The sequence below is a fragment of the Pongo pygmaeus genome, chromosome 4 (assembly GCF_028885625.2).
Source record: "Pongo pygmaeus isolate AG05252 chromosome 4, NHGRI_mPonPyg2-v2.0_pri, whole genome shotgun sequence".
In the NCBI taxonomy this organism is placed as follows: domain Eukaryota; kingdom Metazoa; phylum Chordata; class Mammalia; order Primates; family Hominidae; genus Pongo; species Pongo pygmaeus.
The window spans coordinates 174,733,786-174,749,456 of NC_072377.2; the positions used below are offsets into that span (position 1 = coordinate 174,733,786).

At 41.9% G+C, this 15,671-nt stretch overlaps 1 protein-coding gene across 2 annotated transcripts in view; it reads left to right on the top strand.

The window, feature by feature from the left end:
* DOCK2 (dedicator of cytokinesis 2) overlaps positions 1-15,671 on the top strand; it is a 442,257-nt gene that overhangs the window by 80,275 nt on the left and 346,311 nt on the right. For both annotated transcript variants that reach the window (XM_054487363.1, XM_054487364.2), the window contains exon 22: positions 641-775. In XM_054487363.1, coding sequence (XP_054343338.1) covers positions 641-775 — 135 coding nt within the window. The remainder of the gene's footprint in view (positions 1-640; positions 776-15,671) is intronic.

Here is a 15,671-nt window from a genome sequence, read left to right on the forward strand (position 1 = left end):
CAGTGTGCAGAGATCACACCACTGCACTCCAGCCTGGGTGACAGAGTAAGACTCATCTCAAAAAAAAAAAAAAAAAAAAGTGGGGGGCTACAGAGAAGAAAGTGCACATGCCAAGTAGCTCAGTCTGGTTTGGGTGTAGGGAGAGGGTGAGAGATAGGAGATGATGCCGGGGAGTTTGGTGGGGACCAGTTTGTGAAGGGGCCTTGAAAGTCAGGCCAAGTAATTTGAAGTCTGCCCTATGGTAAAGAAGAAACATAGAAAGTTCCTAAGCAAACTTAGAGTTCTGTGATATTACAAGAACATGTTCTATAGAAAGAAAAAGCTGAAAAAAAAGACATTATTGCCACCATTATTCCCCATTATTCCCACTTGTAGCCTGATTGTGACTAGTTCTCCTAGTCAAAATATTTTTTTTCCTCCCTATCTTTTTCTTTGCTGGCTTTTTATGAGCAGGAAATACTTATTAATTCCCTGTAATAAATATAATTTTTATGCAGAGTTATTTTTATGCTTACAAATGAGTAAGTGAGCTTGGCTCTACTACCACCTTTAACCTTTGATTGAATGCCTTATAATTTACTGAACAAACTAATTACCAAGATGAAAGAGATGTATTTTGAAAATATTATCCCTTATTCAGGAAATTGATGACAGTGCTGAAGACTTACTTGGATACCTCCAGCAGAGGGGAGCAATGTGAGCCAATCCTAAGAACACTGAAGGCTTTGGAATATGTGTTCAAGTTCATTGTTCGGTCGAGGACATTATTTTCACAGTGAGTACTTGTTATGTAAGAGTGATTGATTAGCTCTGCAATTCCTCTGGGATACAACAGTATTTTTACTGTAGGAGAAACTCGTTTAAAAAATTATAACCAGCTGTCGATCAAAAACAGCTCAAGAATCCAACCTAGAGAGTAATGAATATGTAATAATCGTACCCTCTAAGTTCATTTGGGAAAAAAAACAAATCTTAACATGTTGCAGAGTTATGTTTTATCCAGTAAATGTGATTTGAGGCTCTTCTGTGTTTCATCTAACATTCTTCATTTGATTTGAAATATGGTGAACATTTTCCAAGAATCTATATCCAATGTTAGAGGGCCTGGGAGCAGGAAGGGCAGAACTCAGGGAGTTTGACGTTTACTTGACTCTTGTAGGTTGTACATGGCCGATAAGCTGGTATTTGCAGTTGACTTGTCTGTCCTTGAGATCCTAGTAGCCAAAAAGTGAGTTGATGCATTAGAGTACCTTAGAAGATTTTGATGGTCAGTATCACAGAGGCCAGCTGCCTTTTTGAAGGGCTTTGGAGATGAAGGCATTCAAATGCAATTTACAAAAGAACAATTCATGTTCATCCTGGCCATAGGGCAAAGTTAGGTAGAGGATTGTGTGTAATCAGGTTGGTTGTGTGTGATGGAAAATAAGAAAAACATTCAAGGAAAGTATCGTCTGGATTCTTAGTGCAAACAAAGAACACTCAACTGAAACTGACTTAGGGGGAAATGAGACTTTATTTCACATCATTGAAAAACCAAGGGAGTAGTCGGCCTCAGGTATGGCTGAGTCCAGATGCTCAGTGTTATTGGGATGGTCTCTATCTGTCTAGATCTGGACTCTGCTTTCTTTTTGTTGATTGTCTTATGAGGCAAGTTTTCCGACGCAGAGGCCGCTAGAATCCTCAAGTTTACATTCTACCAGTGGAAGCAACTCTACATTCCTTGTTGTCCTAGCAAAACGCTATGTCAAGAATTGTCTTGGGTCTTGTATAGTTGTGGTCATGTGTGCATTACTGGAGTCATGGCCAGGTCAGCCGCTTATGGTGTGGACTTGTTATTTTAGAGAGATGACTTCTCAAAAGAAACTTGAATTAGCCTGGGCAACAAAGCAAGACCCTGACTCTTAAAAAAAAAAGAAAAAAAAAAAAGACCATCATTGTGATTGTGATCATGACAATGGATGGGCTGTTAAAGCTTTATATTTGACAGTGCATCTGAAACAGGCAATCATTTGGGATTCTCTTAACACATTCTTTGAGATTTCAGGTTATGAATAGAAAGATGTGAGTGTCTTGAACCATGCCACAGAACAAATGCACTTAGGTCATTCTGAAAGTGAAGTGTCTGTTTCAGATTCCTCTGGCTTGTCATTTAGTCAAGTCTGAGTCGGGTATTCTAGGCTTGAGAGATACTTGTCAGTGATTTGGGAAAACCAAAATGAGACTCCAGTGAATCTAAGAGTGATTTTCTTGGAGGAGTTCAAGAATTCAGACATTGCAGTTACAGCTTAAAAGTCAAGGATATCTTATCCCATCTTCCAAGCGAGAATGTTTTATGTATAAGTAGAATATGTCTTTTCTACTTCTCAGACTTTTCTTCAGTTCTTCCTTTTGGTGTATTTATTTTATTGCTTCTCCTCTCTCCTATATTTCTTTCCTTTTCCATCCCTCCCTCCCTCCCTCTCTCCCTTTCTTCCTTCCTTCCTTCCATTTTTTCCTTCCATTTTCAAGGATTGAGCTTCTTTACAAAGCCTCTTGCAGTGCCTGAAGCTCAGACAACCAGCTGTGCTAATCCTAAAGGGTTCTGAGCTTGTGGAATTTCACAGAGTATGGAGCAGACCGAGCTTCCCTGTTCCATGAGATGGACACTGAGCAGCTCCCCTTCCTACTGGCAGGCACATGGAGATGAAACTGCAGAGCTTCTTTTAAGATAACTCTCTTATTTATTTATTAATTTTGAGATGGAGTCTCGCTGTGTCACTAGAGTGCAATGGCGCAATCACAGCTAGAGGGCAATGGCGCAATCATGGCTCACTGCAATCTCCTCCTCCCACCTTCAAGTGATTCTCCTGCCTCAGCCTCCCAAGTAGTTGGGATTACAGGCACGCACCACCACACCCAGCTAATTTTTTAGTAGAGACGGGGTTTCACTATGTTGGCCAGGATAGTCTTGATCTCCTGACCTCCTGATCTGCCCACCTCGGCCTCCCAAAGTGCTGGGATTACAGGCATGAGCCACTGCGCCCAGCCAGTATAACTCTCTCATGTCTTACGTCTGTTAGTTTTTGTCTTTTCCATCTACTGGGACAAAATACATTTGTGCATTTGTTTTGTTCTTCTCTGCCTCAAGGCATATAATCTTGCAGAACCCCTAACTCTTTAGCTGGTGTAAATTCAGTGCTGCTGTGATGCTAAATGCTAAGTGACTTTTGGCTTATTAAAGAGCAGGGTGATCTGTTATTCTTTGCTGCATCCCTAGAATGGCATATAGCAGCACGTCACTGACATTTGATCAGGAGAGATGTCTCTAAAGCAACCCAAGCCTAATCTTGAATCCTTCCTCATGAACAGAAATGTAGGCTGACCTGCAAAGAGGGTCTAGGACCTCATGCTAGGAGAAGGTAGGTTTTGTGTCTTGTTCTTTTTAGAATCTTTAGCAATGATCTGCTCTCCAGTGGAGTCTCTAGGGGATTGGGAAGCAATTGGGGTATTTCTCCATACAAGGGGGCATCTTTTGTGGGAAACTAGAAAACAGAAGTTTCAATGCTTTGAGATGTCTAACCCAGCTGTTGGGAAATCAGAATCTAATTATTGGTTTGGGGCTAATTGTATCTGGTATTGTGTGTCTGTTTCCTGTGAATCCTTTATTCTCTTTCCCCGCTTGCATAACTGCAGCAGATCTAGCTCCCATTATTTGTTCCCTTGCCATTATTTTTTGTACATACTGCCCAGGAACATTTGCAAGGGCTAAGAATTTTCCTGTGTCAGTATGCAACGTATAGTTGGGTAAGGAAAGAAGAGTCGTTGTGGAGAAGGGGTGGACTTTTTATTTTATTATATTTTTCAGGAGGATTCATTTTTATCTATAGCCAAAGAAAGAAGAAAGTGAGTTCCTTGTCCCTCGCTTCTTGTGTCACTAGCTCCTGAGCCAAAGTCTGGATCAAGTGTCTCTGATTAGGCACATGCCAGTGCTGTAGCTGCAAAGGAAGCTGGCAGAGCAGGTTCTAGCTTCTGCCACAGGGAGGCAGGCTTATGCGTAATTCCTAAATTATAGGAAGTGTGTCTGAAAGATGCTGGTGGCCATAAATATGTCCAATATCCACTAGGCTTTTGTAGAATGGCTGAGCTCCTGGGAGGTATTGAGCATTGTAAGGAACATTCAGAAAGAGTTGAAGTGATAATCTTCTATAATCCAGCTTCTTTACAAAGCCCCTTGCAGTGCCTTTAATCCTGAAGCTCAGACAACCAGCTGTGCAGATGCCCAAGGTTTCTGAGCTTGTGGAATTACACAAAGTTTGGAGCAGGCCGTGCTTCCCTGTTCCATGTGATGGATACTAAGCAGCTCCCTGTCCTACTGGCAGGCACAGAGAATCAGACTGCAGAGTTAGGATAACTCTCTAAAAGGGAGAGGAACCAGAACACTGTGCTGCAACAGGAGTTGCTCCCACTCGTCTCTGCTCCTCACAGATCCTCATGCTGCTCCAGGCTAGAGTGCAGGGGGCAGCATGGAGTAATAGTTATGAGCAGATGTTCATGCAGGACAGACATTGGGTATAGTGGTATCTCTGCCCCTATAAGTACCTGGGTTAGTGATTGAATCAGCCTCTCTGAGCCTCAGCATCCTCATCTATAAATGGGGATAAACCAGTTTATTGTGTTTCAATGATGAAATGAGATTATGGGTACAAAGTGCTCCATGCAATATCTGGTACTTATTTCATAAATTTAATAAATGTTAGCTGGTATCATGTTTTCACTTAGGAGAAACAGCAAGGGTGCTTTTTTCAAAAACTCAGATTTAAATTATTAAGAAGAAATTCCAGGGTCTTGATTCAAGCTTAAAATTTGACTTACTACTCATACTATCCTAAGCATTTCTTACTGTTTATTTCTCTGGAGGCAGGGATAACTTTTACCAGGTGTCTGCGTTTTTTGAGGACCACAATGTGGTACTCTCCTGGCCCCAGGAATTCACCTTGGTCTACTGCTAGCCCTCACTGGGTGGTCCTGATTCTGGGTGTTGCTCTTATTTCCTCTGTGAGTGTTGTCAGGCCCCTCTGGCCAGAGCAGTTGTGGTGCCCAGGTCTCTGGCCCCTGCTTGCTATGCCTGCTTTTCTTTGCATCCTGCCTTCTGCTCTTATTACAGACCTGCTTCTTTGGGTCTTGCTTCCTTCCCCATCTCCGCTTAACCCCGACCTCCTGCTTCCATAAACTCCTCCTTCACCAACCCCAGCTCCAGCTCATTTGCTTATGAGAAACTGCCAGCTCAGAGGTGAAAGGCACAGTCTCTAGAGCCAAGTCTGCTTGGGTGTGAATTCTGAGTTGGAATCTTGCCATTACAATTACCAGCATTTACAACCTTGGGAAAATTATTTAATCTGCCTAAAAGCTCAGTTTCCTCGTATGTAACATGGTCATAATAGTACCTACCATACAGGGTTGTTGTACAGACTAAATGAGCCCAATGGATGTAAGGTACTTACTTAGCACGGTGCTGGTCACATAGCCAGTATACATGGTTATTCACTTATCATCTTCGGCAGTCTTCACAAAAATTCTACGGAGGACCCCATTATCTGACTTTATCTCCTACTACTCCTCACTCACTTTGTGCCAACCACACTGGACTTGCTGTGGCTCAAGCTACTTCCTTACTTAAAGGCCTTTGCACCCTTCCCCAGATCCATTTGTTAACTCCCTCACCATTTTTATATCTTTGCTCAAACCTCTTCTTCACTACCCTATTTAAAATTGCAACCCCAGTCCCGAGCACTGCTGATTTCTCTCTTCCTTTTGGTATCTTTTTCTCCCCATAGAACTAAACATGGCATACTATATAATAATCATGCTTTTGGTGACTGTCCCTTCCTTGCTGGAACATCAGCTCCGTCAGGACAAGAACCTTTGACTATTTTGTACACTGCAGTACACTAAAGCAACTAGAATGTAGTAAGCACTCATTAAGTATGAAATTGGACACCATTTCTAGCCCCCTTTCACAAAGAAGGATACTGAGGCTTAGATTCAAGCTCAATGATCACACAGCTAAGAAATATAGCAGAGTGAGGCTTTGCACTCTGCCTCATCTGATGAAGCAAATGTGAGAACCTGATCATTTTTCTGGGCCATGCAAATGTGAAGTCTGGCTGGCCATGTTGAGGGGCTGTCCTGAGGGAGGGCGACTCTGACTGGAGGGATTGATGTACTGAGTGACATCAGGGGCTGCCGAGAGGCACATGGCTGCTTGGGTTTCAGTGCTAGGAAGCATGGTAACATCCCCAAGTGCAGTAGGAATTCTGCAAAAAACAACAACAACAACAACAAGATGAGCTGGAGCAGGAGTGGTCAGGAAAGGCATCCTTGCTCTTATAGTGAAGCTATCCAGGCAAATGTGACTTTATCTTCATCCCCAGGGAATGAATAAAGAAAAGTTGACATAGGGCAGGCCAGGTGAGCTCACGCTCCTTGGAAACAAGTCACTGGTTGGGGAGGGAAAAATTACACTCTGTGTCCTCATGGGAGCTTCAGCACCTGGAAGCTTCATCCTGCTTCCTACCCCCGAGAGCCAAGAAAGCCTGCCCTGGTGTGCACAGTTCCACTGGCCTGCACTGGAGCTGCCACCGCATTAACAAGGGCATCTCAGGAGCATGGTTCACAGCTCAATGATGCCTCCAGTCTAGCTTACCTCACCCAGGGCCAGACGTGATTGCCCTTTCTCAAATTGCCTTCAGCATCAATGACCAGACCCCAGACACCAGCTTTCTGGTACTTTCTTTTGTCTTCTTTTTTTTTTTCTTATTTCCCTATTTATTTATTCCGTGCCACCCTACCAATCAACCTCCACCTTATCCCCTCCCACCAGCTCAGTTTCTTCCTATGTAAATATTACATAGTAGTTTACCCTCTAGGTCATGAATATATTAGGCAGCAAGATTGTCTGAATAAATCTCAGGGCAAGTCAATGTAGCTTGCAGTCGGAGGGAGCACATAAGCCTCTGCCTTTTGAAACAAATATGAATTTAACTCAGAGGTACTTGCCAGTGTGATTTGTTTTTATTGTTCATGTATGAATAAATATTAAAATGTAATCATCTGTTTATGCCAAGCATGAGCTGAAATGCCTGTGACATTGAGATTCCTGTTTCTTCTGCATGTAATTTGTTTGCATGTTAATGCCATTTATTTCTGTGTAAGCCTCTGTTTTTGGTTTTGAATATAATTTCACTTTTTGAAGACAGTAATGGCTTAGTAAACTGAACAATTGCAGTTAATGGAACTATTTTATGATAGCATTAACTTGGCGTCAGATCAGGATGAAAGAGAAAACTGTCACCGAAAGGATATCATGAAACAGTGACTACTCTTTAATTTATTATTTATTTTATGAATTGCTGCAGTACTCAGGGAAAGCTAAACAGCCTTTTTCATGAACATGTGTGAAAGTGCTTTGTCAACTGTTAAGTAAGTTGCCTGATTATAACATGAAATTGTGCATATGCATGAGCTGTTTTTTTATTTATTTATTTATTATTTTTCTTTTTTTAAATTATATCTTAAGTTCTAGGGTACATGTGCACAACGTGCACATTTGTTACATAGGTATATGTGTGCCATGTTGGTTTGCTGCACCCATCAGCTCATCATTTACATTAGGTATTTCTCCTAATGCTATTCCTCCCCCAGCCCCCAACCCCTGGCAGGCCCCGATGTGTGATGTTCCCCACCCTGTGTCCATGTGTTCTCATTGTTCAGCTCTCACCTATGAGTGAGAACATGTGGTGTTTGGTTTTCTCTCCTTGTGATAGTTTGCTTAGAATGATCGTTTCCAGCTTCATTCATGTCCCTGCAAAGGACATGAACTCATCCTTTTTTATAGCTGCATAGTATTCCATGGTGTATATGTGCCACATTTTTAAATCCAGTCTATCATTGATGGACATTTGGGTTGGTTCCAAGTCTTTGCTATTGTGAATAGTGCCGCAATAAACAATACATGTGCATGTGTCTTTATAGCAGCATGATTTATAATCCTTTGGGTATATACCCAGTAATGGGATCCCTGGGTCAAATGGTATTTCTGGTTCTAGATCCTTGAGGAACTGCCACACTGTCTTCCACAATGATTGAACTAATTTACGCTCCTACCAACAGTGTAAAACTGTTCCTATTTCTCCACATCCTCTCGAGCATCTGTTGTTTCCTGACTTTTTAATGATCGCCATTCTAACTGGCGTGAGATGGTATCTCATTGTGGTTTTGATTTGCATTTCCCTAATGACCAGTGATGATGAGCATTTTTTCATGTTTGTTGGCTACATAAATGTCTTCTTTTGAGAAGTGTCTGTTTATATCCTTTGCCCACTTTTTGATGGGGTTGTTTGTTTTTTTCTTGTAAATTTGTTTAAGTTCTTTGTAGATTCTGCATATTAGCCCTTTGTCAGATGGGTAGATTGTAAAAATTTTCTCCCATTCTGTAGGTTGCCTGTTCACTCTGATGGTAGTTTCTTTTGCTGTGCAGAAGCTCTTTAGTTTAATTAGATCCCATTTGTCTATTTTGGCTTTTTTTGCCATTGCTTTTGGTGTTTTAGTCATGAAGTCTTATGCATGAACTTTTAAATAGTTCTCTGTTCCCTTTGCCTATGGAAATATTAGTAAACATTTGTTGGGCACCTATTATGTGCTAGGCACTTTGTTAAGTCATGGGGACCCTGAAATTAGTAAGTCAGGCTTCCTCAAGTCTTGGTAATGTAGTGGACACGATAAACATGCATCCCAGCAATCAAATCACAGTTGCCTGGGATAAGCAATGATCAGTGATGCAATATCACAGTGGAGGCCTGGAAATGGTTCTTGTGGGAGCAGACAGATTTGAATGGCAAACCCTACCTTGGGAGGATCAGTAATTCTTCTCAGAGGAGGTGATGTTTCAAACTAGATATTGAAATGTATTTAAGAAGTCAGGCTAGCCAGGCACGGTGGCTACTGGAGAGGCTGAGGTGAGAGAATTGCTTGAACCGGGAGGTGGAGGTTGCAGTGAGCTGAGATCATGCCACTGCACTCCAGCCTGAGTGATAGAGTGAGACCCTGTCTCAAAAAAAAAAAAAAAAAAAAAAAAAAGAGAAAGAAAAGAAAAGAAGCCAGTCCATGGGACGAAAGAGACTCTTGAATTCTAAATGCAATCTGTGAAATAGAACTTCCAATGACTCCTGCTTCTCTTCAGTATCATTTATGAAGCCTCTCCTCTGTGCTTGGCCCTGCATTGCTTTTTACTCCACCTCATTTAATACAACAACCCTGCAAAGCATAGGTATTATGATGTTCATTATATAAAAGAGAAAACAAGGCTCAGAAAGGTACAGAAAGTGACTCCAGGTCACACTCTAGATGTCGGCGGGGAGGGATCTGACACTCAAGCTGAGGTTCTTGCTGTTGTGCTGTACCCACACATGAATAACATGTTTGTGGAGAAGAGTAGCTAGTAGATGAAGCCATGGTGGTGGAGGGGGCCTGATGTATCTGGAGAGGTGGCTTGAAGCTGAATTGTGAAACACCTTGAATGTCAGACCCAGCAGCTTGACGTCATCCTGTATCCAGGGGGATTTTGATGTAGATCCTACCTTTTACTCTTAGAGAGCACACAGTGAGTGCCCCAGTAGGTATACACACTAAGCTATTGGGATCAGATAAAAATATTAAAATTATTTTATCTCACATGAAGAAATTAAACTTATAAACACTTAATTTAGACTAGCAGATGGATATCATTTATAAATAAATAAGCATCTATTGAGTTTCATGCTTAAAATGAAAAAAAAAATTTTCTCCAAGGAGCAGTTTGGAAACTTCTGCTTTTGGCGGTGGGGAGCCACTGAAGTTCTAAAGCAGGGGATTAACATGATTAGATTCATGTTTTAGATAGAGTACTGGGGAAGAAAGATTAGCTCATGGAAGACAGGATAGAAAGCTAGAGATGGAGATGGGTGATCAATGGTGAAGCTATCACAATAATCCAGTCAAGAGCTCTTGAACTAAGGTAGTTACGGTGGTACTGGGGAAGAGGAGAGGAAGAAGATAAGGGTTTACAGATGAGGAGATGGCCAGAACTAATTGAATATAGGAATGGAATTCAAGGAGAGGGCCAAGCCAAATGATCTGACTCTGGACTTTCTGTTCCATTTGACCTGGCATTGCAAACCAGCATGAGAAATACAGGGGAGTAGTGGGTTTTTATAGTGTGTTGGGTTTGGGACATAAAATGTTTGAGGTGTTTATTGGCAGAACCAGATGAAAATGTATAGCAGGCAGTTAGATACAGATTAGGAGTTCAGGAGAATGGAGACACAGTTTTGGTTGAAATTGATCCAAAGAGATATTTGAAGCTATAGCACAAAGTAAGTAATACTATAAAACTCAGAATGAAACCCAGGGAGTCAGCCCATTGAAGGGGTGGGTGAAAAAAGGGTCCCACTGAAAGCTGGATTAGGGACATAGGATAACAAGCAGAAAGGATTGTCATTCCAGGAACCAGGAAGGAGAGTGTTTCAAGAAGGGAGTGTCGGCAGTGTCAGGTGCTACAGGGAGATCATGGGACTGGAAACTGATTAGAGGCATGATATTTTGCAATAGAAGGTCATTGTTAAGTTAGCCAACCCTTTCCCAGAGCTTAGCATCTTTCCTAATATCTGGTCCAAAGGCCATCAGAGCAAGGGGTCAAGGTTTGAAGTGCATTTGATTTCCTCTTATCTGTTTGTGAATTACCTACATTTGTATTGTCTTTTTCCAGGGTGTAATCCTAGACTGACTTTCCCTATCCATCCTTCAGAATCTGGGGAAAATTTCATACTTCGCTCACAGCAAAGCGTAAGACACTGGTCTTGTCTCCTTCCACCTCCCTTTAAATGGTGCGGAATGAGGCTATCCTGTGCTGTAGACAATTAAGGGTAAAGCTGTGGAGGACACAGATATTCATTTTTTTAGGTTGAACTGGTAAACTATTTCCTTTGATTGTTAACTCATTATTGGAAATCTGAGAGCTAGATTGCTGGTTGAACCTTGCCTGAGAGCAAAGATGGCTGTTTCTGTCAAACGCTGAGGCTGACAGTTGCTCAGAGAATGACTTGGCAGGGAGAGCAATTTACTGAATAAACGTGTAGATTTAGAAACTGCATTTGCAAATCCCCTGTAATGAAATATGAACATACCGGATAAGAAGGGTCTAGTTTGCCAGAAGGGTGAAATTTGCCGTGCTAACACAATTGTCAGGGATGCTGAGTGCAATTGGGATGACTAGATGTACTTTGTGATCTTCGTCAAATGTACTTGAGGCAGGCATCACCCTGAAGGAGAATTTGTTTCCTTAGTAGAAAATAATATATTGCTCACTCATTGGGCTTGTTATTTATTGTGTCTTTGGGGTGGAAGGAAGATTGAAAAGGACTTCATCATGTGGCACATATGGTCACTGTCCTTCAAGTCTCTAAACTGGCCCCTCTACCTGGCAGATCTACTCTCCCACATACAGGAGAGACATATAGCCTGCTACAGAGACACATTGATTTCATTCATTCATTTCTGTATTCAATAATCACTTTTGAGTCTTACTATTTGGCCAAGTTCTATGCTAGGAGACTCTAGTGAAAAAGACAGATGGAGTGTCTTCTTCATGCTGCCCTTATACGATACTGAGGGAGACGGAAAAACATAAAGAAATGAATAAACCAAGTTGTTTCCAATGGTAATAAATGCCAGTGAAGGAATAAGCAAGTGTGTGGCTGAGACGGGGTGGGGAGGGTGGGGGGTAGCAGAGTGCAGGGTATAACACAGTGGTGAGGCTCTGGAGCCACACTGCCTGGGTTTGAATCCCAGTGACTGTGACCTTGGGCAAAGTCACTTCACCTCTGGGTCTTAGTTTCCTGGTCTAAAGTGGGGATTACCTCAGAGTGTTATTGTGAGGGTTCTGAAAATGTGACATTTATTTATTTATTTATATTTATATTTTGGAGGTGGAGTCTCACTCTGTTGCCCAGGCTGGAGTGCAATGGCACAATCTCGACTCACTGCAGCCTCTGCCTCCTGGGTTCAAGTGATTCTCCTGCCTCAGCCTCCCGAGTAGCTGGGACTACAGGCATGCACCACCACACCCAGCTAATTTTTGTATTTTTAGTAGAGATGAGGTTTTGCCATGTTGTCCAGGCTGGTCTCGAACTCCTGACCTCAGGTGATCTGCCTGCCTCAGCCTCCCAAAGTGCTGGGATTACAGGCATGAGCCACTGCTCCTGGCCCTGTAAACTGAGATGTGAAAGATGCAAATGAATCAGCCATGTGAGGGCTGGATGGGAGAAGGAGGTGCAGGGAGGAAAGCTATGAGCAAGTGCTCTCACATGGTGAAGCTTTTCAGAAAGTTAGAGAAGACTGGTGCTGGGGGATGTAAGGTGAGCATAGGGGAGAACAGGAGAAAGATGAATTTGGAGAGCGAGGCAGCGGCTACCATGCAGGGATTATTCTAGGCACACTGCAAAGTGCTCAGAGGGCATTTAACTAAAAACGCTTGTATGTCAGGTAGCACGTATAATACCTGGGTGACAAGAAGGGTTTGTGTCATGGACCACACGTGTGTCGTAACCTCTACAAGTCTCTTTAGTTACCTCACTTTGGTTACCCACCTTAAGATATATAGGACATAAACTGTCCATTCTTTAATCAGGCTAGATGGAGGATGGACATCCTGTGTTTCCTCAAATCAGTGAGCAATCGCTAGAGTTCTAGCAATCGCTCAACTCCCTTAAGCATTTTTGTTCTACAGTCACCACACTTACTATTTTTAAGAGCCATTTATGTTTCAGCCACCCTGAATTTTTGGTTACAGTTTTGAACAAGTTTATTTTTTAATTTTAGGTATATGATTATAGCCACCACTCTCTCTCTCTCTCTCTTTTTTAGAGACAAGGTCTTGCTCTCTTGCACAGGCTGAAGTACAGTGGCATGATCACAGCTCACTGTAGCCTTGAACTCCTGGGCTCAAGTGATCCTCCCGTTTTGGCCTCCCAAGTAGCTAGGACTAATGCCCAGCTAATTTTTAAAATTTTTTGTGGAGATGCAGTCTCACTATGTTGCTGAGGCTGGTCTTGAACTTCTGGCCTCAAGTGATCCTCCCACCTCAGCCTCCCAAAATGCTGAGAGTACAGGTGTGAGCCACCACACCCAGCCTTGCCACTTCTCAATGCTCTGTTAATGTATGGGTCTAAAGACCCTGATATGGTTTGGCTGTGTCCACACCCAAATCGCATCTTGAATTGTAACTGCCACAATTCCCATGTGTCCTGGGAGGAGCCCTATGGGAGGTGATTCTCCTGCCTCAGCCTCCCGAGTAGCTGGGACTACAGGCATACACCACCACACCCAGCTAATTTTTGTATTTGATTGAATTATGGGGGTGGGTCTTTTCTGTGCTGTTCTCATGATAGTGAATGAGTCTCACGAGATCTGGTGGTTTTAAAAACTGTAGTTTTCCTGCACAAGCTCCCTCTTTGCCTGCTGCCATCCATGTAAAACGTGACTTGCTCCTCCTTGCTTTTCCCCATGATTGTGAGGCTTCCCCAGACACTTGGAACGTAAGTCCATTAAACCTCTTTCTTTTGTAAATTGCTCAGTCTCGGCTATGTCTTTATCAGCAGCATGAAAACGGACTAATACAGACCCTTATTCCTCAAAGTAACAGATACTATAAAAGCCATTTGATGTGATTATTAGCAGTCATTGTGCCCAGGTACATTCTTGTACACAAGTATACTTTTCCTTAGAATAAGATTCTTCCAAAGTATAATTTGCTGGGCTAAAGGGTATTAATTATTTTTTTCCTGAGTTCCTATCAGATGGACATTCTTTGGGGAAGGGCAAACTTGCATGTCTTGAGTGCCATAGGAGTGATAAAATGAAGAGCTTGCCTATATTTGGGGCCTGGTGTGGTGGCTCACGCCTGTAATCCCGCACTTTGGGAGGCCAAGGTGGGAGGATTGCCTGAGCTCAGGAGTTTGAGACTAGCCTGGGCAACATGGTGAAACCCCATCTCTACTAAAACTACAAAAATTAGTCTGGCATGGTGGCACAGCCTGTAGTACCAGCTACTCGGGAGGCTGAGGCAGGAGAATCACTTGAACCCGGGAGGAAGAAGTTGCAGTGAGCCGAGATTGCACCACTGCACTCCAGCCTGGGTGACAGAGTGAGACTCCATCTTAAAACAAAACAAAAAACAATAACCATATTTTGTGAATGAGCCACAGGTGATAATACTATCATGTTAACAATTAAGAATACCCTAAATAGCATGCGCCACAGCATTTTATTCTGCTGACCTCTGTCTCTTCCTGGAATCACTTTCTTCCCTTGGCTCGCTAACACAGAACTCTTTTTGTGTTCCTCATACCGTTATTTTCTCTCTGGAGGTCCTAAATGCTTTTTGGTGTCCTCCTTTCCCTTGCTTCCCACTCCCTAGCTGAATGCATCCACGCCCATTGCTTCAGTTATCACTTCTATGTGGATAACACAGAAATCCAGCCTCACCTCTTCACCAAGTTCCAGATCCATATATCCAATCACTTGATATCTTCTTTTCTAGTATAGCAAAGGCAACTCAAAGTTAGCACGTTGGGAATCAGACTCATGATGTGCTCTATCTCACTGACCCACAAACCAGCAGGTAGCATGAGACAGAAAAGAGGGACTCGTTCTTGACACCTCATTCTGTTACTCCACGTATGGTCCACAGTCAAGTCTCAAACCTTTCTCCCTGAAATGTATCTCAATTTATTTATATCTTTCCATCTTTACTGCTAACCTCCTACTCCATGTTCTCACCCTCTCACATGTGGAATACTGTATTTGCTTTCTCCAGTGGTCTTGCTATATCCATTCTTGCCTTTCCTACAGTCTATTTTCTATAAAGGTTTTTGGATTTCCTAAATAGGCAATTATAGCATCTATAAATATAGAACATTTTGTACCTCCCTTTCTAACTTTAATTCTTTTTCTCCCTGTCCTACTGTACTGGCTAGGAGTCTAGGTCAGTGTTGAATAGAAATGGTAATACATACTGTGCTTTGGATATTTATTGTAGATGCTTTTCATCAGTTTTAGAAAGTCAATAATTATGTCCGTTATGAAGAGTTAAAAGGTTTAATTGTGATGACTGATGTTTTGAATTTATTTCTACCATTTTAGCTGTGCATCCTCCACACCACCCTGATTTTTCTGTCCTTTTTCTGCCTTTCTTTTTTTGGGATTATTTTCAATTTCCTCATTCCCTTTTTTCCCCTTTATTAGTTTGAAAGTTACATTCTGTATTTAATTATATTAGTGGCTACCTGCATATTTTATCATACATATTTAACTTAGTAAAGTCTAAAGTTACATTTTTAACATTTCCCTGAGTAATAAGATTTCAGAAGGCTCTGTCACCTCCTTCTTAAATATCATGCTAGAATTATGCAGCATTTTAGTTTTACTTTCTAAAAATAACTCCACATACTAGATATTATTATTGTTTTAAACAGTTAGTATTTATATTTTTACCAATAGAAGTTCATCAACACTATTCTACTGTATACTTAAAAATGATTAAGATGGTAAATTTTATGTTATATGTTTTTAACCACAATTAAAAAAAGCTCATCACTCTT